The sequence below is a fragment of the Tenebrio molitor genome, chromosome 5, assembly GCF_963966145.1.
Source record: "Tenebrio molitor chromosome 5, icTenMoli1.1, whole genome shotgun sequence".
In the NCBI taxonomy this organism is placed as follows: Eukaryota; Metazoa; Arthropoda; class Insecta; order Coleoptera; family Tenebrionidae; genus Tenebrio; species Tenebrio molitor.
In genome coordinates, this window is record NC_091050.1 from 5,321,640 (window position 1) to 5,349,352 (window position 27,713).

At 32.0% G+C, this 27,713-nt stretch overlaps 2 protein-coding genes and 1 long non-coding RNA gene across 17 annotated transcripts in view; 1 reads left to right on the forward strand and 2 right to left on the reverse strand.

The window, feature by feature from the left end:
- Positions 1-14,304, reverse strand: LOC138131594 (GATA-binding factor 5-A-like). Of its 8 annotated transcripts, none has more exons than XM_069048690.1 (7): positions 14,163-14,304; positions 9,800-10,441; positions 6,965-7,390; positions 5,022-5,150; positions 3,515-3,638; positions 2,540-2,687; positions 1-1,405 (listed from the first exon to the last, which is right to left on the reverse strand). In XM_069048690.1, the coding sequence occupies exons 2-7, from the start codon at positions 10,427-10,429 to the stop codon at positions 1,276-1,278; spliced, it is 1,587 nt and encodes a 528-aa protein (XP_068904791.1). In that variant the 5' UTR covers positions 10,430-10,441; positions 14,163-14,304; the 3' UTR covers positions 1-1,275. The 8 variants fall into 8 exon arrangements, with proteins under 8 accessions (XP_068904791.1, XP_068904792.1, XP_068904794.1 ...); XM_069048691.1 differs by lacking the exon at positions 14,163-14,304 and adding an exon at positions 13,716-13,948; XM_069048693.1 differs by lacking the exon at positions 14,163-14,304 and adding an exon at positions 13,071-13,605 and having other exon boundaries at positions 5,022-5,147.
- The window catches only part of LOC138131597 (uncharacterized), a 20,627-nt gene continuing 7,103 nt past the window's right edge, over positions 14,190-27,713 (forward strand). For both annotated transcript variants that reach the window (XR_011159855.1, XR_011159856.1), the window contains exon 1: positions 14,190-14,328. This is a non-coding gene — a long non-coding RNA (uncharacterized lncRNA). The remainder of the gene's footprint in view (positions 14,329-27,713) is intronic.
- Positions 21,429-27,713, reverse strand: part of LOC138131593 (transcription factor GATA-4-like) — a 31,940-nt gene continuing 25,655 nt past the window's right edge. For 6 of the 7 annotated variants that reach the window (XM_069048685.1, XM_069048683.1, XM_069048684.1 and 3 more), the window contains exons 6-9: positions 24,004-24,179; positions 22,956-23,120; positions 22,766-22,901; positions 21,429-22,705 (exon numbers count right to left, since the gene is read on the reverse strand). In XM_069048685.1, the coding sequence (XP_068904786.1) occupies positions 22,389-22,705; positions 22,766-22,901; positions 22,956-23,120; positions 24,004-24,179 (794 nt within the window). In that variant the 3' untranslated portion in view covers positions 21,429-22,388. Of the gene's footprint in view, positions 22,706-22,765; positions 22,902-22,955; positions 23,121-23,551; positions 23,674-24,003; positions 24,180-27,713 lie in introns of all 7 variants that reach the window. The other variant, XM_069048686.1, reaches the window with a different exon arrangement.

The window sequence follows — 27,713 nt, forward strand, 5'->3', positions numbered from 1 at the left end:
CTTACCGTACCCTTTATTTTTTAAGCTGTAATATTCACACAAAGCTACAAATTATGTGTACTAATGTTGATATTTTGTTTTAAAATGCAAAAATTCGAGATATCACAGTACATTACTTATTTAAATTATTTCTTTCTGAAAAGTAATAAAATCATGCAATTATTAACAACTATCTTTGGTTTAGTGTACGTAGAAAAAATTAAATTAAAATAATTTAAAGTAGCTCATAATTAACAAAAGCAATACAACATAATATAAAATATAAATAAAAAGCTTTAAGCGTGAATTGTTTAACATGCTACACCAAACAATTTGTCATAAGAAACTTACTAATTTATTTACATTTAATAGCTGGTTGGCTCACTTAAAATATACAAAATGGCAATACGAAAGTGTATGGTAACATCATGATGACTAGTATCCTAATATCCTAATATGTATGTACAAAAATAGTAGTTTATTTAACGAGTTTGTTTTAAAGATTTTAAACGATTTGGAGCCTTTAAGGGGCTCGTCGAACAAAAAAACGTTGTATTCAATTCGTTTGTGTGTAAATTGGGCCTTTTTTGGCACTCGTGGGCCTTTAAAACGCTCGTTTCACTCGCGTTTGAAACTGGTCCACTCATGCCAAAAAAAGACCAATTTACACACGAACGAATTGAATACAACGTTTTTTTGTTCGACGAGCGCTTTAAAGGCTCCAAATCGCTTAAAATCTTTAAAATTAGCTTGACGTTTCGTTTTGACAAGTTCTGACATTTATCAAAATTCATTGTTGAACAAAAAATTTTATTTTTGCCAAAAAACATTTTCTTTATAAAACAGTCGACACTTCTTTCTGATCATGGATCATGGCTCATAAAACTTCGTAGATTATTAAGGCAATTAATTATTCATTTAATGTAATATTTACTATAATGGTTTTGCTTTCTTTGCTTTCTTGTACATTTTGTTCATTACCTTTCTAACAAACCATAATAATAATTTATTTACATTGAATTTTTAAAATGTCAGCTGTTTCCATCAATTTTGGCAAAATGTTTTTTATCATTATTTAATCGGCATTCTGGCAAATGTAATAAATAAGGCATTCAAAGTAGATATTTATCCTGATACAAACAATACAGTTCCATGTACCTACTTATGGAATTGTCAAGTCAAAAAATGATGATAATAATAAAAGAGAGTTAATTCACGTTGATTAATGAAGAAAGTTGTATAAAATTTGTAGATTCGATATTGCTTAAATTAATTTATGCAAAATGGTTAGAATTTTCAAGCATTAGGGTTTGCATCATCATCTTCCTCTTCCTGATGACGGTATCTTGCATTCTGTGATGTAGATGTAATCACACTTGCTTGTTCATCATTTGGTGGTAATTGAATTGGTTCTAATGGAGTTACGCTGTAAAAATATATGAATTTCCATTAATTAACGCGCGTTTAAATTTAACAAAAAAAGCTTTATTACAGAGTTCGCATGTTAAAAGCTCACGTTTAAACGTAAAATCACTAGAGGGCGCCAAGTGTTTGAAAGCGCTTGCATATTCTGTGCGCTGTTGCTGTTATAGTCTCATTATTCAACTAGGAGTAGTACGTTATTTATTGTCAAACTAAAGATTACAAGAAAATTAAAAGTAAAACTGAATTTATAGCAGATTTACGATAAAATATGATATTTGCTATGTAGGTACAACTAAAACTGAGACACTTAAATTTTAATCTATGTAAATCAGAATATTGAATTGTCAATTTATTTGTCAGTGTTTATATAATATGTCATACCAAAGTTAACCTATTTGTGATAAAGCCATAATTAAACGATGCAAATTTGTAAATTTTGACTTATGTGATTGTCATTTTTGTCCCAGTTTTATTTGTCCATCGACTGTACAATGGCATGACAAAAAATTTCGTCCACAACTGTCATTCCACTCATGTATGCTGTAAAGCAGCCTTTAGGAACAAATAAGCTCACTTCACATGTTCACATGTGTCAATCAAATTGTGTCTGTTCTTAAGGGTGACAGTAATAAATTTCAAATTTTAATTTGCAAACGTCAATCATAATGACAATAAAGGTTAAACTACACCCAATTTTTGTGAAATGACAGGAAAAGTGTTGACGAAATTTTTTGGCCCCAATAGTACCTATCTATAATCATGAACAATAAGTTTTGGTCGTCAATGTTATTTTCAAATTTCCTGGTATTGTCAAAAATTAAAAAAATATCATTTTTCCCTTCTTCATTATGTCCAGTGTCAATAAAATGTCAATAATATATTGTTGCCTTGTCGATTATAATTTCTGTATCAGTAAGGCCCGGTTTATTCAGCTTCAAGTAACTTTATTTGAATGGTAATTAATTACCATAGATTTACCAATAGCAGATTCTAAATCATGGCAACTACTGGCCAGATAAATTTACTTGAAGGTGAATAAACCGGGCCTAAATCACAAATATTTTGTTAACTCATTAATAAACGAAAAACACACCTTTTAAGAAAACTTTCTTCAAAATTCTACTTCTATACTCACTTTGGAGGAATCTGACGTGTTAATTGTTCAGCTCCTGGAAGTCGTTGATGGTACTGATTCGGAGCATATGTTGCTGTTATAGGCAGTTGATACTGATCTTGAGGAATTTCTGGTTGCATAGTTGGTGAAAAATATGAAGAATGCAGAACTGAAAATAATTTATTAAACATATTAAAGGCAGCAAAAGCAATAAATGTTAAAAAAAAAAACTTCTTGCTTTTCTTAAATCCGTTTTCATCAATATCTTAGTTTAAAAGAATATTCGGGATGTGAACTTTCTGACAATAGTACATAATTTTAAATATATCTCAAAGAATTTCTAGAAATTGCAGTGCATTTATGTGGCAATTAAAAATTAGAAATTAAAAAATACAACTCTATTATGTACGAGTATGTATATAATAGTTATTTATTTAACGAGTTCGTGTGTAAATTGGAATTTTTTTGGTATGACTGGGCCAGATTAAAACGCGAGTGAAACCAGCGTTTTAAAGGCCCACGAGTGCCAAAAAAAGTCCAGTTTACACAAGAACGAGTTTAATACAACGTTTTTTTGTTTGACGATCCCCTTAAAGGCTCCAAACCGCTTAAAATCTTTAAAATTAACTTGACGTTTCGTTTTGACAAGTTGTCACATTTATCAAAATCCGTTCACATAGGAGAAAATTCTCAAATTCTGACAGTGTCGAACAAAAAATAGATATAAGTAAGTATATGGTGTAAAACTCGATTGCGTCCTATATAAAACTTATCTCTATGAACGCGAGCAAATAGATAAAATTAACTTAATCCTTATCACTCCCTTGTCAGTTACGATTATTTACACAGCACTCAGATTGTTATCAACTAAATGACAAAATATCGTTTCAACAGACTCTTTTATGAAATACAACGACATCGTTTTAGTAAAAATGTTCAATTTTGTTGGGAAATTAATTTACCGAATTACTTGATAAATTTTCCGCAAATTCTTACCCATTCGATTTCCAACTACTCCTTGACTGGTACTAGGTGTGGGTTGATTGTGAGAATTAGAGTTTTTTGGTCTTCTTTTCCTAGTTTGAATTCCCTCTTTTTTCATGCTCAAAGGACGATTCACCTGCAATTTTTATTATCAAAAAATCGTAGTATGAATGAAAAATTATCTTGGAAAACGTAACAGATAATGTATCTTATATTTACCAGAGATTTTTTTTTGTTATTACTATAACTATATCAAAAAGTTGATAGTAAGTGTACGCATCAACCCCGGATAAACTGATATTTTGGAACAATTGAGATACGGTATATCATATAAATATTCTGTATCTCTAAGATTAGCTACCAGACGGCTTGTCTGATTTTTTCCAAAAATTATCTAACATCTGATTATGCAAAATTTGTAATTTCCAGTAAAGAGATATCAGTCATATCAAATGAACCCTAAAATTTGTAAACATAATCGATCTAAACACTTAACATCACAATTACATACTGTTTTGTGTAATCTGCACCGTCACTTAATCAAACATTGATTTTATAAATTTTTAATTACATTAGCTTCTTTTTAAAATGTTTACTAAAACTTTTAATAAATTGGGAGTGCATTAAGGATGTTTCTATGGTACCAAAGACGACACTATCTAATTATATTTGGTCTGAATTAAAAAACAGAGTGGTAGACCTATTAATTGTACCTATGTACTTGATTTTTAAGGGACATGTGATAGCAAAGCTTAACAGAATATCGGCCTTAAATAATAATATTTTGAATGTTACCGTTCACCGCAATATACTGTGCAATATATGTACCTATTACCTTATCAGAAAATGAGGGTGTGTTCAGCGTCAGATATTCGATATTTACACAGTCGGTAAACAAAATATAAAATTGATATATAGAACGAAAAAAGTACAGGGAAAAAACTTTGTATTCATATCAAATATTAAAATGTGTTAGAGTTGGGTATTTACCCAAACACTATCAAAGATCTTCATCAAATTTTGTTATCATATCTTAAATAAAATTTTGATTTAGTAGAATGCCGCATCTTTCAACAACTCTTTCCTAACGCAGAAAAATTTTCCATGAGTAATGTTTTGTCATTAACAAAGGACTACGTCAAACAACTGTTCGTATATTTCGAAAGGGGTGGCTTCCTTTTCCTATTCCGGTCCAATAAAAAGCGAAAGTTAAATAAATCATCTCTGAGTTACATTTTCCATGAAAAATCATCGTATTTACCGTGAAAGTAAACAACGTGGTAGTGACGGAAATGTGTCTACAGTTTAGAGGCGGCATGTCAGTAAGAGATAATAACAAGTAATTTTGTGGCAGGCCACCGCCACCATAGAAATTTATCTGTAAATTATAAGTTGCGTAGGTGTGGCAAAAAATTGTAAAGGAGTAAAATAAGTAAAAATACATAATTTAAAAAAATAAAATTGTTAACAGGTAATTAAATGTTTAAGGATATAACCATGTTTAAAGTAGACAACTTACATTATGCAATTTATAATATAACCCGCAGGCATTGCAAACGGGCTCCCCTTGGTTGTTTCTTCTCCAAAGAGTTGTGGTGCTGGTTTTGCAGTTGGCACAATTGACTCCATTCCTTCTCGGCCCAGTCTGCTACATAATACAACACACGGTCACATCACATTAATAAAAATCTTATAATTTCAAACGTTTCCAAGTTAATTACTATTAATGACCTTTATGTGAATATATAAAAGCTTAAATCTGAGTTCTTAGAACGCAAGGCTTATCACAAAGTACACAAAACCGACCTATTTTCGCCAGTACAAATTTTAAGCCAACAGTATTTTACGTTTACTTTTTCTCTTTTTTTGTGCTCTGATAAGACATATTTTTATGTCAGCATCATCATTTTACTAAAAGTGAATGCAAAATGCCTACGTGATGTTAATCATATCTGGGAAAAATATACATACTTTAAAAAGTAGAAATTACGACATATTATACGAGTAATTACTCGTCAAATATTGATATCAATGTGTTTGGAAGTTTTACCAACTTTGGAGTACCTATCTTACTTATCTAAATACATATAGTGAAAATTTCTGAGAAGTACCTATTTACTTATCTCTTTTTCTACAATATGTCTGTGTTCTTATCAAACAAAAATGCCTTTTACCAAAATTCACAATTATAAAGACAGATTGGATACTTATTGTAACATATTGAAAGTAAATTATGTACCTTGAACAGGATGCAGTTCAAAAACTTCATTTAATTTAATTTGAATAAATAATTATTATATAAATTAAGTTACTAGCAACGATAACATTATTTACCACAAATATTTTACTCTTTCCTGAGTAGTAAGCTGAAAACATGCTACCTAAAGTGGTTTCACTAAATTCTTAATTTAAATTGTATTTATTTATTTTTTATCACGATAAACTCTTCTAATTTTCTTCTATTCTAGTTTTTAAAGTTAAATATTTTAAACAGGTTTGCAAGTTTATTTAAAGCATAGTTTAACTAATTTTAATAAACAATCTTAGTCTCAGTACCAAAAATGGATTTCAAGGTAAGACTTAAAATTCGTCTTTATTAGAGTACATTCAAAAACGACATTTGGATATGATGAAAACAGTACATATGTCAGAAAGTATGAATGAATTTTAATTTTAAAGCTTTTTAGTATGAAATAATAATTAAAAATATGTATTATTATAAATACATCTATTATAAATCACATCTGCGGCTTATTGAATTTTGTCATAAAAACAATGTCATAAATTGATCATTTAAGTATAATAGATACATAATATTTCGATTAGATAAATTTATCACATTAGGTACAACTTTGAGGTATAAGTTAATACCTTCTCATCGCATTCAATTAATAAAGTTATGATAATGATTTGAAAAAATGTTATTATAAGAATTTCTTCATTTGCAATGTGGCAATCATGTGGTTGTCGACTACCGCAGTTTCGCATAAAAAATATTTTACACTTCTATTTTGTATATGCCTAAAAGCAGTTGCTTTTGTACTAATCCTCCTAATTCCTCAAACTATACAGACTCCCAATCTGTCAAAGTTCTCACCTGGTTCTTATAAAATATTTACTTATTTAATAATATGTACATATATGTTACCTACCAAAAAGCTACAGCAGAAGGCATACAAATTACGAAGGGGTATACTTTTGTTTCAGACTATGGATCACTGATATTAGCATGTGTTGCTGTTAATATTGACAATTGATTAATGGATATATTATTGGATGAGACGTCACCTTAGACTGATCGATTTTACTTATAACATGATAAATTTTTAGATCGAGGCCTAAGTTGACGAATGATTTTCAGGACCAAACAGACAACCACTGGACTGCTAAGTTTATCGAGTTCGCAACAATTAAGTAATATGTAATGAACACAAAAATTTCGTATCCTAAATTCCAACTTACCGCCTGTGGTTTTTTGGTAGGCCTCACCGGTGGTCTATTAACACCATTAATTTTGTTATACAGACCACAAGCATTACAGAGATAGTGACCGGTACCATCTCTACGCCAAAGAGGAGTAACACTGGCACCGCAATTCACGCATTCTTTGATATGTACCTCTCGATATTGTGGTCTTGTCGAATCCTCAACTGATGGACTGTTACTGGACCAATTTGCTGTACTTGAGTAATGTTGGGTGCTATCTGGTTGATGCAGAGTCATATTTGGTTGATACGTATACTCATTGTTCCCAGAATTGGTCCAACCTGGGTTTGGTGAAGTGTACTGATAAGTGACACCATTGGAATTGATCAGAGTCACCTGATTATTAGGTTGATTAGACAATTCGTAAGTCTGCAAGGGAGTTTTACATTGTACTTGACCATGCTTAAATCACAAAAACAAAAATGACAATTGTTAAAAAAATATTACACACAACTATACTTATTATTAAATTGACAGAAAATTTTCAAAATTCTACATAAAATATAAATCGATTACTTTCAAAACTGAAATAGGTACAGTGTTTATATCAAGAAAGTCGCGCAAGACCGAATGGTGATTTGGCAAAATTTCAATAGGATAATTGTCGCTGCTCGTGTAAAGACTAAAAATATTGCTGTCAAAAGTTATCACGCAACGTGCGGTATACCTCAGTTTTGACATTTCTTTAAAGAAAATCCAAAAATGGGATTTCTGCTAACTATATCGTAAAATATTATATGTAGTAATTTAATTACCTTGCAATTTTTCCAATTTTAGATGTTTATTTGTTTTTGAAATAAAAAAATAATTTCATTTGTTTTAACCACTGTAGGTCAAATCTTGCATTTTCGAAAAGAGCGTTTTCTTCTGACTTCAGAGATGTTCCACGTGTATATCATGTTTTTCATTAGAATTTAAAGAAAATAGTAAACAAGTTCGAAACATGTCATTGGTCTCTCAAAATTGTATTATTCACTTTAAGTGATGAATGTGATGAAACTGGAACTGTGAAAGAGCGTTCAAAATCTGGACGACTGCTCATTGTTACAAAAATTATGAAAATTCAGTTAATTTAATATTAAATCTACTTAGTAGAAAACTCAATGACTTCGTTGGAGCAGTTAGTTGCCTTTGAACCAATAATGAGCGATTATGGGCCCTTTCGTTATCAATATGACGTCTGAAAGATATCTACAGCTTTTGCAATAACACGTTATTTCCACATTTAAACAAATGAAACCATACAGTAAGATAGAACACCATCTCATTTTGGACAACATATACGCCAATATTTAGATGAAACATTTCCCAGGAAATATGTAGATAGGACGGAGGAGAGCAATTGAATGGCTAGCTCACCCGACTTGACTCCGCTTGACTTTTTCTTATGTCATTTGAAAAATCGGGTTTATGTCAACAAGTCGTGGACGAATTAAAAAAAGCCGTAAGATTTATAATGGAGAATATTGGTCATAATATTTTAATTTAATCGTTCCAAAACTTCTATACTGGGTGTTTAAAATTTGGTTTTATTATTAAAATTTCTAGTTAACTTTCATTTAAATGTGGCCATTTTACAAGAATCTTAAGATTTGTTGCAAATTGTACAAAGACCACCCTAATGACAATTTCTTTGACAATTTTTTTTCGACTTTTAATAAAGAATTACGCATGAAAATTACTCTAGTCAGAAAAAGAATGCTCTTTTCAAAAAGGCTACATTTAAGCCTAATACTATTAAAAAAATTAAGTTAACCTTCAATCTCAAAAGAGACAACTGTACTGTATCCCTAGTTTTTAGCGACCCTGTATTGTCAATATGACTATAATTTTATTTCTTGGTATTGTCATTTTACTAAAATATTTTTATTTCAAACAAGAGAACAACAGGTGAAACGGATTAAAACGATTTAAGATATGATTGTATCGTTTTAATTTTTAATAGTGAGAACATAATTGCTGATTGATTATAGAAAGTTCTCAAAAACTAAGAAGAAACAACTTTAAAAATGTTAGCTACTATTATTAACTTATTATTTTCATATAAGCGTTTCTAGCTGATTTTTTTTTAATCTTCTTATATAACTGAATAATTTCTATAATTAAAATTATTGAACTGAGTACAAGAATTAGATATGTATATGTAAATCACAGAAACATTAGACATTGATGTACTTGCATTTTATACAATTTTACGTAAAGTACAATGAAAAGGAAGGAAACATTATATTGGTTTTAAGCTCCTGAAATCAAAAGGAACGTCGTATCAAATGGTTCCATAAATAATGAACAAGTTTGAATTGCAAAACTTGTGAGGTAGCTTTATCATAAAAATCGAAATTTGGCTAAACTATTATGACGTTCCATCAGAATAAATATTAGAGTAAGTGGAAAAATCGAGGTCAGTAAATATGGATGACGAACCTTGGGTGGTACATGATGAAGCAAGTACTGATTTTCCGCAAGAAAAATAGAGGAAAATCTCCAATGACTAATTTGTACTTATGCATAAATGTACAAACAACTCTAGGGTGCACCTATTTTAAAAGATTTATTTGTTTCTCTTGAGTAATCACGAAAGAAAAAGTCAAACATGACTAAACCTTCGAGTTGATAATTTTTGGAGAACATTATTTCATTTTTTAATTAAGTTTTATGTTTATATAAAATGGAGATTTGAAGAATAAATATTTTAAAATTAAACGAATTAATTTTCTAAGTATAATAAGAATTTTGTACTTTCGATGAAAAGCAAATCGTACTCAATATTCTTCAAATGAAACAAAATTTGTCTTTAGTGATAACACTTACCTGATATCTAGATGAGGCAAGATTAGGATCGGTGTCTCTGAATAAGGCACGTTGGGGGCTTTCCTCGCCAGTTCTCTCGACCGTGTAATTCGGATACTGAGTGTGGTACTGATGCTGTTGTAAATATTGTGTAGCATCATTAGCGTACTGACCACCAAAATGAGGAGTGTTAACACTTTCCAAGTCTGCATATTCAGCTGATTCGATAGTGATGGAAGCATTCGTCGGCATTTCAAGGGTTGTGTAAGCAGGAACAGTCTGTTGTGGTTGATGGTATTCCGCCTGAGATGAATAACCTTCTGTTGTGATAACAGCCTCAGTGACGTAAACGGACGATGCTGCTTCTTCGTAATTTTGGTCTTGGGTCGTTTGCTCTTCGTATTGAATAATTTGAGAATTGCTTTGCTCCTGGTCCTGCGACGTCTGATGCACAGGCGAATCCGACGTTTTGACGATTTCTTCGCCGGCGATCTGCTCTATTCTAGCCTCTTCTATGTTCTCTTCGATTGTTCCCGCCGTAGTGATGACTTGCCTTCGTATGATGACGCTTGGTGTCGATGGTTCATTTTCGATCGTTTCTTCTAATTTCGGTTTTACGTCAGACGAGGCGGACGAGTCAGTCGCTTCCATCTTGCACTAACTCTGAATTAAGAAAAGAAACTCCAATGACCCCGAGTGGGAAACAATTGTTTTAAAATAAAATATGGTGTAAGTGTATCATTTTATTTTGTTACACGACAAATACGCTGGTTTATTTTAGTCTATTGCACTACGGTTTTGTGCAAACATAAGGAGAGAGACAATATTTAGGCGTGTAGCAAATGGATGTATATGTATAAGGCACATACGCATTGATAGTCGACCAAACATTTATTGTTAATTTTTACGAGGTGATCGCAAAATAAATATTTTTTTGTACGGCATGTGTTCCATGTATTCCACAGTGGAAGGTGCGAACGGATCGTCGGAAGGTGATGTAGACACACATATTTGAACAACATATCCGTTTTCCGCCACGCGCATGCAAGGATTTACCACAGACTGTCTCAATTCCCAAAATTCTGCAAACGCAAATTTTTCCCAATATCACACAAAGTTGTTAAAAGAACACAAGATCTCTAACGGAATTATACCTAATACTTACCTTTCTAGAGTTTCTTGTTTGTTTAGTTCAGTCTTTATAATGACATCATAGGTTTATCATCATCTGCGTAAACATTATTGGTGCAAATATAAAGGTGAACTACTGAATTTTTTCGACGGTATCAATTAAAATTTACAAATTAAAGTACCATAGTGAGAAAACTGTTGTTAACTATTGCAGTGCATTGAACCTACAGAAAGAAACAAGCTCAGTTTCTTTCTTATAACCTACCTACGAATAGGTATTTATGATTTCTTTCAGAAACTGTATAGGTACCTATTTTGTTGCAATAAAAATTTAATTTAAACTGTTACTATTAAATTAAAAAACTAATAAAATTGGCTTTCTTATATCGAGTAACGGTTTTCGCAGAGAGAACGTAAAGGATACCTACAAAAGCTAGTTTCAGAAAGAAACCTACCACCTCGTAAAAAATAATCTACCTATTGTCAAATAAAAATCCACTCATTTTAATCAATACTTTTCAAAGCTCATTTTAAAAGATCTTAATTTCCCTTTTTTGAGTAACATTTAGCGATATAAGCTAGAATCAGAACTTGAAAAATTATCTAATATTTTACTATCACTGCCCTTGACATTGCCTTTAATTCTCCTCTATTACACCATTTCCCAGAAATTGGAATTAGATTATTATTATAAATGCAATCAAAGTTTCAAATAAATAAGCTGCTGTCAGAATTGTAGTTGTGTTTAATAAATTCGTAATTAGTTCATTTCATTAGCGATAGGATGACAGAGCTTTTCAATAATTTTAGCTATTAAACCATAGATAAGAAACACAAGATCAAGATAATTTTGATTCGACGCATTTTATGTAAGAAGGTTAGCAACGTCGCTTTTAAGTAACTATGGCAAATGTACTAAAAACCTACATTGTTGTAGTTTACTTTGAAACTTTTCAGCTCGTGCTTAAAGTTTCAAATCCGTAATTTTAAAAACATTTTTTTTATAAACGTCATGCTTTCACTTTCGACGAGATCGATGGTCGATGATAGACTGATGACAAGATACTGAGCAAATGCCTAATTTCGTATTGTTGCTATGGGTATCAATTTAAGTCGTATCTTTCAAATAAATGCATCAAGTGCATTTTAGTTAATAAATGATAACATTTAAAGTTCCTTTAAATTTTTGACACAACTTGGGAGAAAGTAGGTATCAACAATAATTTAATCTTATACTAATTTTATGGTTGATATTCTTTTAATCAAAGTCGTAGTAAAAATTTGAATTTGTAAAATTTTTTTGTAATGTTGAAAATTCTGCTTCGGTACATTTATTAATGCACCTCAAGAGTTTCTAAAAGAATTATTTGAATAATACAACACTAAAGCAAAGTATCAAAACAATTCGTTAAAATTATTAATGATATTTATTACACTATTAAAATGACCTAACATTCTTTTAACATTTGTTTTTATTTCACAAATCATGTCGCAGGGAAAATTTAATTTATTCTGTTTACAAGATGAGAAATGTGTACAAACTTTAATTTTGTGGATAATATTGCAAAACTGGCAACCCAAAATAGAAAATTATGTAGAAGATGATACAATACAAATAGAATATAACATAAAAACTACAGTTTCAATGTTCTGTATAATTAATTACACTTCATACGTGTGGTACCTACTTATTATAAATTTCATTGACATATCATTGACAACGTTATTTATAATTACTTAAACGTGCAATTAGCTAAAACTGTTTAAAAGCTGTAAGCTTAAATTGTTACACAGTTCTCAACGCTTAGAAAACCTGATATGTACCTATTTATAACCAATATATTCCTTTGGTATCTTCATTTATTATTGTTAAAAATACGTAAAATGTAAACAATCAGATCTAAACTATTATGAAGCAATATAATTTACCTATCCTTATACAAATAAAGATCTTTGCGATTTACATACCTAAAATTAAAAAAGAATTACCGTTTTGTTCATTTGGCATTATAAAATCACAGTTTCAAATAATTTATACCATTTAGCGCACTTTTAGGATGAAATTACGTAAGAAGTCGTTAAGGAAAATTGTCATTTAAAAAAAAATATTAATTTACAGGAGAAAATTATTACCCTGAGATAAAATCTAATAATTACTTACCGAATGTGTACCCACAAACACAAATACGTTGATAAAGACTTATCACTAAAAAGCTGTTCCTGCTCGAATGTCTAACATAAAACTGATTCATGACTAGGTATGTTCCAATTTCACTGTCCGCGCCAGCCATTTTGATGACATTCATTGACAAACAAGATGGCAGTCGCTTCATTTAAACCTTAGATTTTCGCACAATTTATTGAAATTTTGGCTACTTAAGATGGGTGTAATAATAGGGAACTCCTTACTAAATATTATTAAGATAATGCTATCTTGGTGATATTGTCCTTAACCTCAAATCGGTTGGTATATTATAAACTGTTATATCTCTTCCAAGTAAAACATTATAAAATACATAATATTGTAAACAATTTAATCTTTAATTTAGTCTTGTAGCAGATAGGCTTTTAGATATACTTTTGATTTTTATCAGAAGTTTGCTTAGTGAGCTCTAAGATTGTTTAACAGATGTTATTCATCAATACATTCAACCCTTTCACCAATATAAAAGGATATTATTTAAAAAATTTGTCAATCTGGTATTAGAGTTCCTTTTTCAGTTACAGATAAGAAATGTCAATAATATACTATCCCACTGTGTGAAGAACGAGCAAAGTATTTTATTTATCAAGTAGTAGTACCTACCTTATCCAAAAATTTGGAGGAAAATTTTCACCACTTAGAATCAACGAAATATATCCCACACAAGAGCATCGTTTTAAACCAAAACACAACGTACGTTATACATCTGGTTATATTAGGTAAATAACCAGACAAACAATTTGGAACTCCGATAAATTCTTCTTAACGCGAAGATGTCGAAAGAATTTTTTATTTGATTGATCATAACTACGTCTCTGACTGTTAATAACTAGAAACAAATTGCTTGTGAAACTCGTTTTATCTCCTATCTGGTGATATGTTAACAGTTAAGGTTAACTGTTAAGGGTTGCGGTATTATAAAAATATCAGTAGTGTTACTTCAAATCTCAAGAGAGTTACAAATCCAAACAAAGTATAAAAATTTAACTATGTATTCTAGCAGGCAACAATAGAAATCATTAAACAGATAAAAAAATAGTTCTCACTCACCCGAATGTTAAGTGCACTGGTGGCGTTATTTTTTAGAATGTAATTCTGTGACTTTTGAAAGATGAAAAAATAAGTTGCTAGTATGTGCTGAAATTTTATGCAGTATGTGTCGACTATTTTAGACAATAACTGGGTTAGGAGTGAACAGCCATCTTGAAATCATTAGGTAAATACAGCTACATACCATTATTGATATCTCACAGATCGCTCTTATCAAAAATTCGCCGAATTACGTGTCGCCATTGAAGAGTGCGCGCACCTGAAAAACCGAGATAATAATGTTTCCAAATACATATTACGAATAACAATTTGTATCGATATTATTACACACAATACAAAATAGCGTTTTCGGTTTTCAAAAATTAATTTTTTTGTTCGACACTCAAAATTTGAGAAATTTCTCCTATGTGAACGGATTTTGATAAATTTGACAACTTGTCTAAACGAAACGTCAAGTTATTTTAAAGATTTTAAGCGATTTGGAGCCTTTAAGGGGCTCGTCGAACAAAAAAACGTTGTATTCAACTCGTTCGTGTGTAAATTGGGCCTTTTTTGGCACTTAAAATGGCCCACTCGTGCCAAAAAAAGGTCCAATTTACGCACGAACTCGTTAAATAAACTACTATTTTATAACTGGAATGACGAACCACATCTTTTTTTTTTAAGATTACATTTACAGGGGTCCTAGCTGTAAAGATGATAGAATTGTTAAGTTGGGGTACAGGTTCTAATTTAATGAGTTACTTCTGTTTCAGTTTGTAATATTCATGAATTTAAGTTTTAATATCTAGAATTTCATAGTTCCCATTAAAATCGATACATTAATAACTATTTCTTTATACTAAATCTATTACATTACAGTAGAAATATTTTCTAAATTCATACCGCAAAGGAAATAAACACCATTTAAATTTATTGATTAAATTTTACTCATTTTAATGCCATTTTCGGATTTTCCTATTCAATTGATAAGCATTTGTCTCTTTCTTCCATTTTATTTATGCGAATGCAAACCTTAAATAGTCACATCATACCTATTAATAAAGGTGAATCATAGGATATTATGTGGATGAAAAGCCAACATTAAATTCAAGCTTTCACTGAAATATATTTAAATGTTTGCTCAAATAGATGTGTACCTACATACCTACAAGCATGTATAAAAAAATATGAATATAAACGCGCTTACAAACACATACCTTGTTGGATCATCCAGCTTTGATCTATTCATTCTGAAAAAAATTGTTAGGTTCAGGCACAAGGTATCTATTGAAAATAATGTGTACATTTCTGCCAATGTGTATCAGTCTCATTTATTTCGTTTCCATAATTTAATATAGAGTTAACAAATACTCGTAAGCATTCTAGTGTAGCTTGTTCTGCAAGGTGGTTCTCTTTATTAAAAAAGTTACTTAGAAATCGAAAGAAAATTATAATTGTTGGCCCTGTCGCGTAAGAAAATGGTATGTCTTTTATTGGCAAGTACTGGTTGAAGTACTGCTAGTATTTAGTGTCTATCATCATTTTAGTTAAGCTTGCTGGAAATCTATTAACAAAATGCACAGATTCAGCCCTTGCCTATAGTGACTTGCTTGAAGTTGTTTCAAAATTATTATTTGGTGTTATCAGTTGGAGTCTTATTCTTAAAATTGTTGCTAATACTTTAGGCACGACATCCAGCAGGGCTATCCTTCTGTAGTTTTCACATACTGCACGATTTCCTTTTTTAAAAATTGGGCATTACACGGCTCTTACCACTTTCTTGGCATTTTCTCCTGGATCCAGCACTCCTATATCAATTCTGTAATTTTCTGCAGTAATCTTTGGTCACTATTTTTTATTAATTTTATACATAATTTGATTTTCCCCCAGTTTTGTACATATGATTATATATAATTTTCTTCAATTTCTTTCATTTTCCTTTCTAACTCTAGTCTTTTTTTTCTTCTGCAAATACTTTTAGCTTCTCTTGTTGTTTCTCTTAGTTTATTCATATATTGCTCTGTTATTTGTTCCAAAAATTCCATTCTAGCTCTTCTTATGCTTCCCATAACTAATTTTTTCTTTGAAGTATTTTTCTTTAATGGTTCCTTCCCACCTCTCTTCTAATGTTTCGTATTGTGCCCTTTCTTCACCTAAGTTTTATTTCTTTTTTCGTATTTCTCTCTTATCTTAGTGTCTTCTAAGCTTTGTACATTTGTTTTTATTAGTATTCTTCCATTTCATTTCTATTCCAGCTAAAAAGTGGTCAGTAATTAAATTTTCTCCTCGATAGCTTATGATGTTAGTAATCAGGTTTGTATGTGCTCTTTCTATCAGGACATGATCTATGTATTAATCAGCTTTTGGTGAAATCCATGTTCCTTTAATAACCATTTAAGTTTCCATAGCTATGAGTTTTCCATTTGATATTATATTTTCTTAGCGTTGTCTGATACTCCTCTTCTTTGCCGATCTTGGCGTAGACATCCCCCATTACTAATTAACATGATAATCTTAATATGTAATCTGAATATCATATCCCGGTATCTTGAGGAGCTCCTCTACCATCTGAAAAAAATTGAGCCAAATGGGTAGTGAAGTCTTATCTCATCTCATCAACAAATTTTGTTTCTCTCTGTAATCTTAAGAAACGTTTTGCAGAACAGGACAACATTAAAAGGGTCTGGTAACAAGTTGTGAATCTAGATTTCCCAATTTTTATAAAATAGTTATTTACGTTATAAGTCCGGAAAATGAATTTTTACGGTACGAGTGAAATGTTTACGGACGAGGCGACGTATGAGCCGAGTCTGGGATATTGAAACGAGTATTTTTGAAATTATTTTACGGACATATTATGACGTATCTCAGAAAACAAACACGAAAATTAATTCTATTGGTTTATTTCGTTTGAGTCCGGTAAAACTTTTTACCGACCTAGGACCGTAAAGTTCCATTTCCTAGACTGAAATTACTTCTGTACAGATAAAAATACAGTACAGTATGAAATAAATAGGATTAACGAACTTATATTAAATGTTGACAAAAATGTATTGATGATCATGATAAATAAATACGAGATGTGCTTAGGTGTGATATATATTCAAGGACTGTTTGTTGCCATATAAACAACCTCTTAACGGCCGCAGGTCGTGAAGAGTGGCCGTGAAGGCTAAATCAGTGTAGGGACGTACCTAAATCTTAACTTTATTTCTCAACTTTTTTACAATTGCTACAGTTATTGTTTAATCCCTTGGATCGACTGCTTCGATGGTGCAGCCATAAACCATATCTTCGGGAATATCTTGATAGCAATTTTTTATTGATTCCATTCGTTTATTTTCAACGGAAAGTTAAACGTTGAACAAACTAACAAACAACATTGGAACAATGTTTTTCATAAACAACGGGTGACAATGACGACGTCCTGCCCACACATTAATTAGGACTAGGAGTTATTTCGATAACTTTGAAAAAATATATTTCAAATAGATAATTGTGAAGGAGTCATAGAGATATTACAAAAACACAATACACGTCCGTTAGGTTCCACTCGCTCTTCGAAACCAGGGAAGCTTTCAAACAACCCCATAGTTCCTTAGGTTTAAAAACGTTTGCGGCGCTTATGTTGGCATAGCTGTTCGTTGGATCTTCTATAATTTCTATCTTATAGTAAGTATCTCAGTTCACATAGTGTTTACACTTGATAAAAAATATATTTTGCATTTTAACGTATTTATGTAACGATATATATCGCGCGTTCAAATGAAATCCTGGGCGTTGGAAAAATTAAACCGTTTAGAACAGTGTAAAGTTTGAATTTCCCGCCGTTTGACACGAATGACATTTGTTTATGTTTAATCGGAACATAATTGAACATGTTTGTTTTCAGCAAAGGGTGCCCTTAGATATTTGCCTCGAGAACAGGAATCGTTAAGTTATTCTATTTTTAATGTAAAACATTGCAAAGAAAGATTTTTTGGCTCTAAATTTTAGGTTAGCTGTCAACATGCTCCAATTAATCACGAGAGGCTAAATGACCCAGGCCATTCCATACTTGTGCGCAAGTCCTATAATTTTGCGCGTTATTTAAATTTGACGTTCACGGACTTGGAAAATATTGCAAATTTATTGTTTCACAATTAGAACAACACTTGCGTATCTAATAAGAAACAATACAACAAAAGACCTTCTTTATGTAGTAAACTCATTATACAGGGTGTCCCAACTCGCACGTCAGCTGTTAACTGCGAATTTTAATATTTAATCCAACAAGGATTCTACAACAACACACGTGAAAAGTATATTAGTTTTAAAATGAAAACGATTTTAAGATAACCAATCACACACGCCTGCCTGAAGGCGTATGCGTTTCCGAGGAAACGATTTTAGATGTTGCTGCTAAAAAAACTGTGATGAAATTTTTGGACAACGAGTTTTATAAGGGTTGATTTGGCGCATGAATCCCAGGTCTAGAAAACGACCCGTAGGCGAGTTTTTTTATGTTATTTTTTACATTTTTTTAATTTATAAATAAAAAAATCAAATTTTCAAATTCTAGGGAATTTTGTATTATGTAATTGGTAATTCAAGGTAACGGATGCAACTACATCTGCAACATATGTTAAAAAGTAGAGTTTGAAGATTAATATTGGAAGTTTTTTGCTGTAAATGACAATAATACACTGAAATATTGATAAAAATTTTCTTAGAGATCTATTAAACTACGAGTGCTTTAATAGATAGCCATAAACGACTCCAAATTGAATACAATAATAGACCTATCAAAAGATTCTAAAAGCATAATTATATCTTTAGTTTGTGTTCTACTCATCTACTGTTCTTTGCCTTACGTACAGCACGCGGTACAGTACCATGCGGTACATGTAACAACAAAGCACCCGAGGACCCGAGTTACTAACGCATGCGTATTGGTAAGGATCGTCCTGGGTTATTTAGCCTCTCGTAATTAATCTACGCTTTAAAAAAGCACAACAATTGACGGTTTCCAACGCCTTCCCAGCCCAGGATTTCATTTGAATGCGCGATACCTATATTCAATAAATTGTTAATTGACAGACTATGTTAAATGATGCTCGACCACAACACTGAACTGAGATGAGTAAATAAATTATATTAGATAAAATTCCTGTGAGTTTTATTATGGCATCATTTATTAAATGCTATATTTTAGTTAAAGTACGAGTATCTAAAAAAGTACCTACATATTATGCAATGCTACATCAGGCAAATTTACAGCGCTAATAGCTCATTTATATTAAATCGAAAGACGAGATACGGCTGCCTTCGAATTCGCTGTAACAGGGTAAATATCCCCTGAATTCAGAATTTACGAAATTTTGTTTGATCGTTTGGACAATCGAGAGTCCGAAGTAGATGATTTCCTTCCATTCTAAAAATATGTCACTATTCCAAATCCACACACCGAATTCGATGAAACGAGCTAAAGTAAACAATTGTCCGAGATACCGAATAATTCGTATAACGTATAACCCGATTCGGGCTATCGATCGATTTAATGTAAATGAATTATTGGGTGATTCAAAATGATTGTGGATAAATATAGCAACTATGTACGAAAATTTATGTGACAACTGTGTGGCTGGGGTAGAGTTGACATTTGTATGACATTTCATAGGCGTACATTTAATTATTTTTTTTCACTACTAGTCTCAGAAGGCGTCATTATTGACTCTCGAACCGACCCCAGAAGTAGAATTTCTCTCCCAAGGTTAATAATAATTTTCATTATTAACCAAGGTCAATAATGAACAGCCGTCACTTAGCAACGAAAGATTTTCTTTGATTTTATTGGTTAACGTAGACAGACGATTTTCAATTTTCATAGCAACCGTTGAAAAATGAGAACTCGGATCGTCGCATCGGACAAACAAATTTAATTAATAATTATTATTAGAAAGGGTTTTAACGGATCTAGTAGTGAAAAAATAGCTATTAAGACAACAAGGGTTTTATAGACGATTTAAAAATCGAGATCGTAGTTTAAATCAGAGCGACCGCAGGGAGCGAGGATTTAATAGATCGAGATTTTTAAACTATAAAACACGCGTTGTCTTCAAGATTTTTTCTAACACTAACATCTTATCAGAAATTTTAATAAATTCAGAAATTATTCGAGGCGCGTCACAATACACAAAATGCGGAGGTTGCCGTGAGTACTATGGTAATAATATCAACAAATTTGGAAAAAAACAATTTTTATCGTTGAAATGTGCCAAAACGTTCCAGAAGAAATAAGAAGAAAGGGGCAACTTGTTACCAATGAAGTAAAAGTGGATACGAAAAGGTGTATGTTTCGTTTCAAGGCCGGAACAATAAAAAAAGCACCACGGAGGTAACGGAAGATGTCATTTTGGCTTTTTTTGATATGGGGTAAGTGTCTAGAACTTCATTAAAAGTTAATTCCCACTACGGCAAGAATCATTTGAAGAAAATGTAAAGATTGCCAATTTTCGATGGCCGGGCACTTGCATTGGATGAAACAGCAGAAGTTGAAGAAGAAGATGTTAGGAACAAGAGCACGAAGCTAATGTGGCAGTTCCAATTCAATAATTGTACTTTTCACTTTTGTGATAATTACTGTAAAAATGATGAATAAAATGTTACTTGAATAATATGTGTGAGCGTATTTTATGACTCTATAAGATACGTTGCTATTGACGACGTGTCTTATAGAGAAAAGCGTATTTTATGGGAAACATAAGGTGTGAGCTGGAAACAGTATAAGATATTAGTGTTAGAAAAATAATATATACACCACGCTAGAGAAGACAATTTTAAGCCTCGCTTCTTTATTTCCCTCGAAGCTTCGCTTCTCGGGGAATAAACTACCTCGGCTTAAAAAAATGTCTTCTCTACCTTGGCGTATAACATACTATTATACCATTGCACATTGATTTACAATTTTCTCGGAAATTTTGTTATCAAAGGGTATAGTTTTTTTATGCCATTACAATCAGAAAAAAATTCTAACAGAATCAATAAAAAAAATTATAGGTTACTATTTGAAAAATAAAAGTTGTCCATTGCCTATAAATGGGTAGATGGTATAAAAATTATATGCTCACTCAGGTTTGTAGTGTTTTTAGAGCCATTTCGTTTCCTGCATAATTTTTTTCATTTGGGTCATCAATAGCAAAGTTATAGCGTGGGTTGTTTTTTTTTAAGAGAGCCTGTATAAAAAAATGTCTTCTCTTAATTTAATTATTGTTCGGTTTTTATTTTTTCAAGAATACCACACAATTAAAGATCAATTAATTTTATTATGAAATAATATACAAGCAGTACAAAATAATAATATCAATTATTAACCAATAATAGTGGTGTTATTTAAAATGTGATTACACATAGTTTAAGAAAAAAATTAACTAAGTTTCAAAATTTATTCAAATTTTGTATATAAAATATAGATATGCAAAAATATCTACAATACCTAAACCTGCAAAAGTGTACAAAACTGTACAAATAACTGGAATGTAAATTTTTGCACGTTAGATATACTCAACAATAAATAATAATAATAGAATAAGAGAGATAATTATTTTACAGCAAAATATAATCAATAAAACGAAAATAAAACTTAATTTCTACATGATTAGAATCGACACTCTTAACAAAAGACCTCTAGATATACTATGTCAGATCTCTTTTAAAAATTATGTCTTGTGTAAATTCAAATCAGTCAAAAACATAAAATAACTAATTCTTAAAAGCAACATTATTTACAAAAACGTTAATCTAAAGTTCAAAAAACTACAATTGTCTTTGGTAATTTCAGAGAAATTTTCTTTTTTAAGTATATATAATATACATTTCAAATATGTAACTAGTTTTGTACTTAACTTCGTTATAATATAAAATGTCCTCAAAATATCCATTCTCCTATCACATTTTTTTTCAAATTTTGACAGAAAATTGGTCAAAAATAAAGCTATACAAACAAAATTATAGTTCTACAAATTTTATATAACAATGTCATGATACACCGAAAATACACGATACAGCTTATCAGTAACAAGTGAAATATAAATCAAAAGATCTTTCTACACAAAGATAGGACAACAGATGACACTTCGATTAAATACCTACAAAAAAACAACTTATTGACAATCTGTTACAATAACCCTAAGCAAATATAATATTATTGCAATTATGTATAAATTTATACGTAACTAATGGTACGGTATTTTAGAAAAAAAAAACTTATGAAGATAAAGATACTACGGAAGGTCTGTCCATATTGTTGTTTTCTCCATTCATAATAACTTTTGTGTTGTTGTTATTATTATTGTTGTTGTTATTATTTACAATATGCGGAGAGTTGGGACTTGGTGATGTCGTAGAAGGCGGACTGGGGGTAGTTTGTTGAAGAATATCAAAATAATTGTTAGTTATTTGTGATGACTGCGAAGTGTAGGGAGACATTCGTTGATGAGACTGGTTATTGTAAACATAATTCGAAGAACTGTTGTGACTTATGTGAGTTAATGTTGCTACAGATCTCAGATCGTTGTAATTATCTAGAAAAAAAATTTCTTTAAGTCAGCCACCACTGCACTATGAGTACAATAAAAACTAACCTAACGTGGAGTGTTCCAATTTAACTGGCGGTAAGTTCTGTTCCATTTTGATGTTGTTAATGGTCGACTCCAGGACGTTGGTTATTGCACTACGCGTGCTGTTATCCTTACTACCCTTGGGTTTCCTTTTTCTTGTCTGAAAATGCAATGAATAAAACACAAGTTATGAAAAAATACAACGTGACAGTACCTGGATACTATCTTTTTTCATGGCCAATGGTCTGTTTACTCCGTGGAGCTTGAAGTAAAGTCCACATGCATTGCAGACGGGCTCGCCCACCGAATTTCTTCGCCAGAGGGAAGTCGTGCTGGTATGGCAATTAGTGCAAGTCAGTCCAACTCGACGTGACGCGGACTAACAAATTATATAAATTAGGACATGTGATGTTACGCAAAGATAAGGTGTTAGTGCGATTTTTGAAGTTGGAAAAATTAGTGTAGAAACTATGCTGGAGCAACACGTAATTACATAATATAAAATTTGTGTTGGACAAACCTGTCACTCCAGTTCAAAGTATGATGGGGCCACTGCACACTATTTGGAAGTCTCACGTTTATAAGCAAAAGTTTGCGATTAAATGCTGCATCAGTGAAAATCAAGTGATGGTGTAAATCAGAACCGTAAATTTCGCCAAGAACGTAGTAAGTGACCGAAATTTCGTTGAAATACGAATAGACGTTATTCCGTTGTCGGTAGTTATTTTATCTGAGGCAGCATTTATTCGATTTTGGCATTTGGAAAAGTAGAGAGAAAGAAAGTGCTTTTGGTCAAATAAGTGAACCTACCAAACGCCGACTGGATTTTTCTTCGGTGGTGTGCAAAGAAGGGGCTCTATTGGCCCCATTATACGAAGGGTAGTAGTTCTTGTAGAAATCAGGAACACCCCCGTGGCCTGGCTCTGCCGCCACTGCAACGCAAATAAACAGGGAGGTTAGCCTTATCTTGGTAGAAAATTAGAGTAAAGGAACCGACTTTAACGTAGCAGCTTTGCCTCGCACATCGGGGGTGTTTTACGCTTACATTTTGCAGGCGACCGAACAACATGCTAAGATCCTGATTCCTCCAAAAAACTTCCGTCGAAAGAATGATCCGAACTATCGCTAAACCGTAACTTAGGGATATTATTGTTAAATGAATCATGCAATTATTGCCCAAAATGTGACATGCAAGAGGTAAATGTTGTTCGGTCGACCGTCGAATAAGAACAATGATGGTAAAGACATAAGTGTAAAAGTACCAATCTACGAGGCTGCTTGACAAGGGGCCGGTTCATGCCGTTCATCTTGTGGTAAAGGCCACAAGCATTGCACAAGTAATGCCCAGTACCATCTCTTCTCCATAAAGGGGTATCGATGGCACCACAGTTCACACATTCTCGTCCCTCGGTAAAATACTCGGCGGTACGAGGGTCTACTGTTTGAAAAAAACACAATAAATATCACAAACGATTGCTCCAGAATGAAGTTGGTAGAAGTGAAGGTGCACAAAGGAAAGCCTCAAAAGTGTCGTATCTTCAAAATTCCAAACAATTGAGTCACATTGTTCAAATTCCTCGATTTTTTACGGTTTATTATTTAACATTTGCTATTGACTTTTACAAATGGGTACACAGACGAGGGTATTGTGCAGAGCGGAAACAGGTAAGACTAAGTACTTAGAGACAACTAACATACCGGAAATGTCGGAGTAAGTCGATGCGCCACCACTTAACCAAATACACATACTTTATCGCCAGACTTACTTCAGACGCGTGCCAAGATATTAAACAACATCCTTTTATCTTAATTGCAGGTTAATTTATGAATGGCGGTTCGCACTGAAACTACCAGATGAATCCGGGATACCAATCAAGTTTTGATCACCAATCGCACACCAACTCGTCGTTATTAAAACAATCCCAATTAATTCATTCCAAGAAGTAGTAACGGAAAACCATATCAGATACAGCTAGCGATGATTTACTATGAAAGAACTTTAAATAACGTTTAATATGACCTTGAAAAATATAAGTGGGCGCGTGTTCCATATAATATTAATGAAAGTGATGACTTTGTTGGACGCCGACTTTGTGGCAATTGCATTTTTCCGTACGCACGTTGGTCCTTCTACATCTTGGACTCCCTGGGCGAGCAACTCAGTTGTGTCGTTCGATTTCAAAAATAGACCATTACCGAACTGAAATCTAACATTTCGAGCCTTTACGTGGGGGCAGTTTCCGACAGTTTTAGGTTTCCGGCAAATTGCTTCGCGAAAATCGTTATTTAATCTTGTCGTTCCCACGAGTCGGATTTGTTTGTTGCCGGGAACATAAAGACGCCGGTAGCACTTTATGATATAAGCTTACTGGGTCACTATTTTGTTTTGAGATGCAGAAACTAAAATAACAACAAAAGGTTCATTTAAATCACACGGTGATATGCTGCGTCATGGTTGCAGTTCTAAGAAAGCAAAAGGAATGCATGCAAAAGACGCAACATCTATGGGAATATTCAAAGATATTCAATATGCCATTCTGCGAACATTCCTTTATATCACATAATATAATTGCAAGAGGTAAAATTGCCAACCAACAGAAACGAAGATATCGTATTTTTTTTTAATTATGCACCAAAAAAAAGTTGATTCAGAACTTAAAAAATGTTCGGAATTACTAATGCTTTAATGATTGGGAGATTTTTGAAATCAGGAATTAAAAAAAATTATTGTAAAAAGTGTAAACAGTGTTTTTTTTCAATATGCTAATTCAAAATGAAAGCACAATTTATTTATAAAAATAACGCAAACGCTAATTGCTTCCTTGTTTTAAATTGTAAGAAAACCAACATTTTTGTAGACTATTATCACAATGAATTACATATTATGAAAAATGGAAATAATCTTCGCTAACGTACGAGTAGGAAAAAGTAAAAAAACAAATTCCTATTACATACATAATACATATGTACTAACTTACATTCCTTTTTTACTTTATGGAAATCACATGAATTTGCAAATTACGATAAATTTAGAGTGAAAATAATCGTACATTTTTTTATTGTGATCTGATTTTTTTAATCTGTGATTCTTTTTTTAGCCTTATCTCTATTAAGTTATTAATATCTAGTTGACGTTACAATTTTGAAAACTCCAATAAAAATATTTGACACGAGTTTTTGCAGTGATTTATTTAATACCCTTCACTTTCAGTTTTTAAAATTAGCAACAAAGCGATTAATTTTTTTGGGCGATGTGTTCCATCAAATTCCTGCATTTTCAACGAAACTGCTATAACGGCCACTTATGATAAATATAGTAAGTTGAGTGTTTTAGGGACTCGAAAACTCTAAATCGATGTACATCTGTTTTACACACACATGCACTTGCCATCTAGAAATCCAGATCACATTATGTTTGTCATAAATTACAGTTATACAGTAATGCTGTTGTCTGGTTAAATTTTACTAAATTTATTGAGCCAGTTCGACACAATTATTCCGCTTAAAATGCGTTTCGGTTATGGCAATAAAAAAAATTATACAAAGCTTTTAGCCGAAGGATCAAGATTTATGAGGGTGCAGTCTTAAAGTTTTAATCCTGAGACGAGCCCAATGTTACGCTACTAAAAAAATGTGGCGCCACGCACCTCACTTGGTGTCGAATTTCCCATAAATCAAGTGCGGAGCGAAAACGAAACACATCATCTCGTTTGCACAAAAAAACAAACAACACTAATTCCAAAAAAATTATGCTCCAACTACTTTCATAACCGAAAGTGAATGAATGCAGTTGAATCAATGAAAATTTATAAAAAAGCCCAGCTGGGTTAATAAAAAGAGGTTTCAGTTTTCTTCACTTCTGGCTGATTATAATCGATATTTTTATCAACATTGTTGGCATTAAAACGCCCATTAGAACATGTTTACAATACCTACGTAAGTACAGACCTTGCTGCAACTCAAGTCGACATATGTTGGCACTTAGATGACCTAAAAGGAATGTCACACAATTTGTAGCAAAAGGCAAAAAACCACACGCATACACACACGCTTGACGTGTAAGAGATACCAAACATATCCCAGGGGGTTACGCCCCTTATCTGCTTTCCATCACTCTGCAAGCCACACATAGTGACCATGTAACACATATACCGAAATGGGGTTTCTTTAAAATGTGCCGTCGCACACTCGTACCTCGATGACATGTTCTCAAAAAGGGATTAAGTGCCATCTAACTAATACTCTCCTGCTGAAATATTTGTATAAATAAAGCGGTTATATTCTCGGGTGAGACAACAGAACATTAAAACAAAATGCTCTCAGAAAATAGAAAAAACAAACATTACAAAACCTTTTGGTCTCAGAATTCAACCAACAGCACAGACAGAATTTCTTTGTTGTTTGTTTATTTCCTGTAAAATTCTTCAACAATTGAGTAGTTTCAGACGTAATGTGACAGTTGTTAATAAACTGTTAACCGTGTTATTCAGTCTTAATTATGGAAACAAGTCTGATGTTGGTTTTCTTAATTAAAATTAAATATGCGTTCTGTCAGACAAGTATAATTTATACCGTCGCATTCTTTTCTAAACTAGTAATTTTAGTTATTGATGCGGAAAATTTCTAATGGTTTATAGATGATTTATTTGACTGCACTTGACCAAGACGATCTAGAGTACTTTTGCGCGTAGGTGATTATCGAACAAAATACAAAATTTGATTACCTATCAGAAATAAACATAACCACATGAATCATTAAGCATTTATAATCAGTAGAATGCAATTAGCTTCTTTCAGCGTAGGTCAGGATTTTGTATCTGGAATTCAGTTGACTTTGTTTTTTAGATAAACTGATGCGACTTTATTTAAAAAAACAAATTTTTGCGCTTGATTAAAGTTCATCCCATTTATCAATTTTTCTTGCGTATCTGCTCCGGCTCTTATTTTGATCGAGTATAAATTACAAAAATTC

Bases quoted from the DNA above. Each gene is read 5' to 3' on its own strand.
- LOC138131594 (XM_069048690.1), bottom strand. From the start codon at position 10,429: ATGGAAGCGACTGACTCGTCCGCCTCGTCTGACGTAAAACCGAAATTA. The intron at 7,391-9,799 runs GTAAGTGTTATC...TTGTGATTTAAG, and splicing joins TTGCCTCATCTAGATATCAG to CATGGTCAAGTACAATGTAA. The intron at 1,406-2,539 runs GTGAGTATAGAA...ATATTTTTACAG, and splicing joins ACACGTCAGATTCCTCCAAA to CGTAACTCCATTAGAACCAA.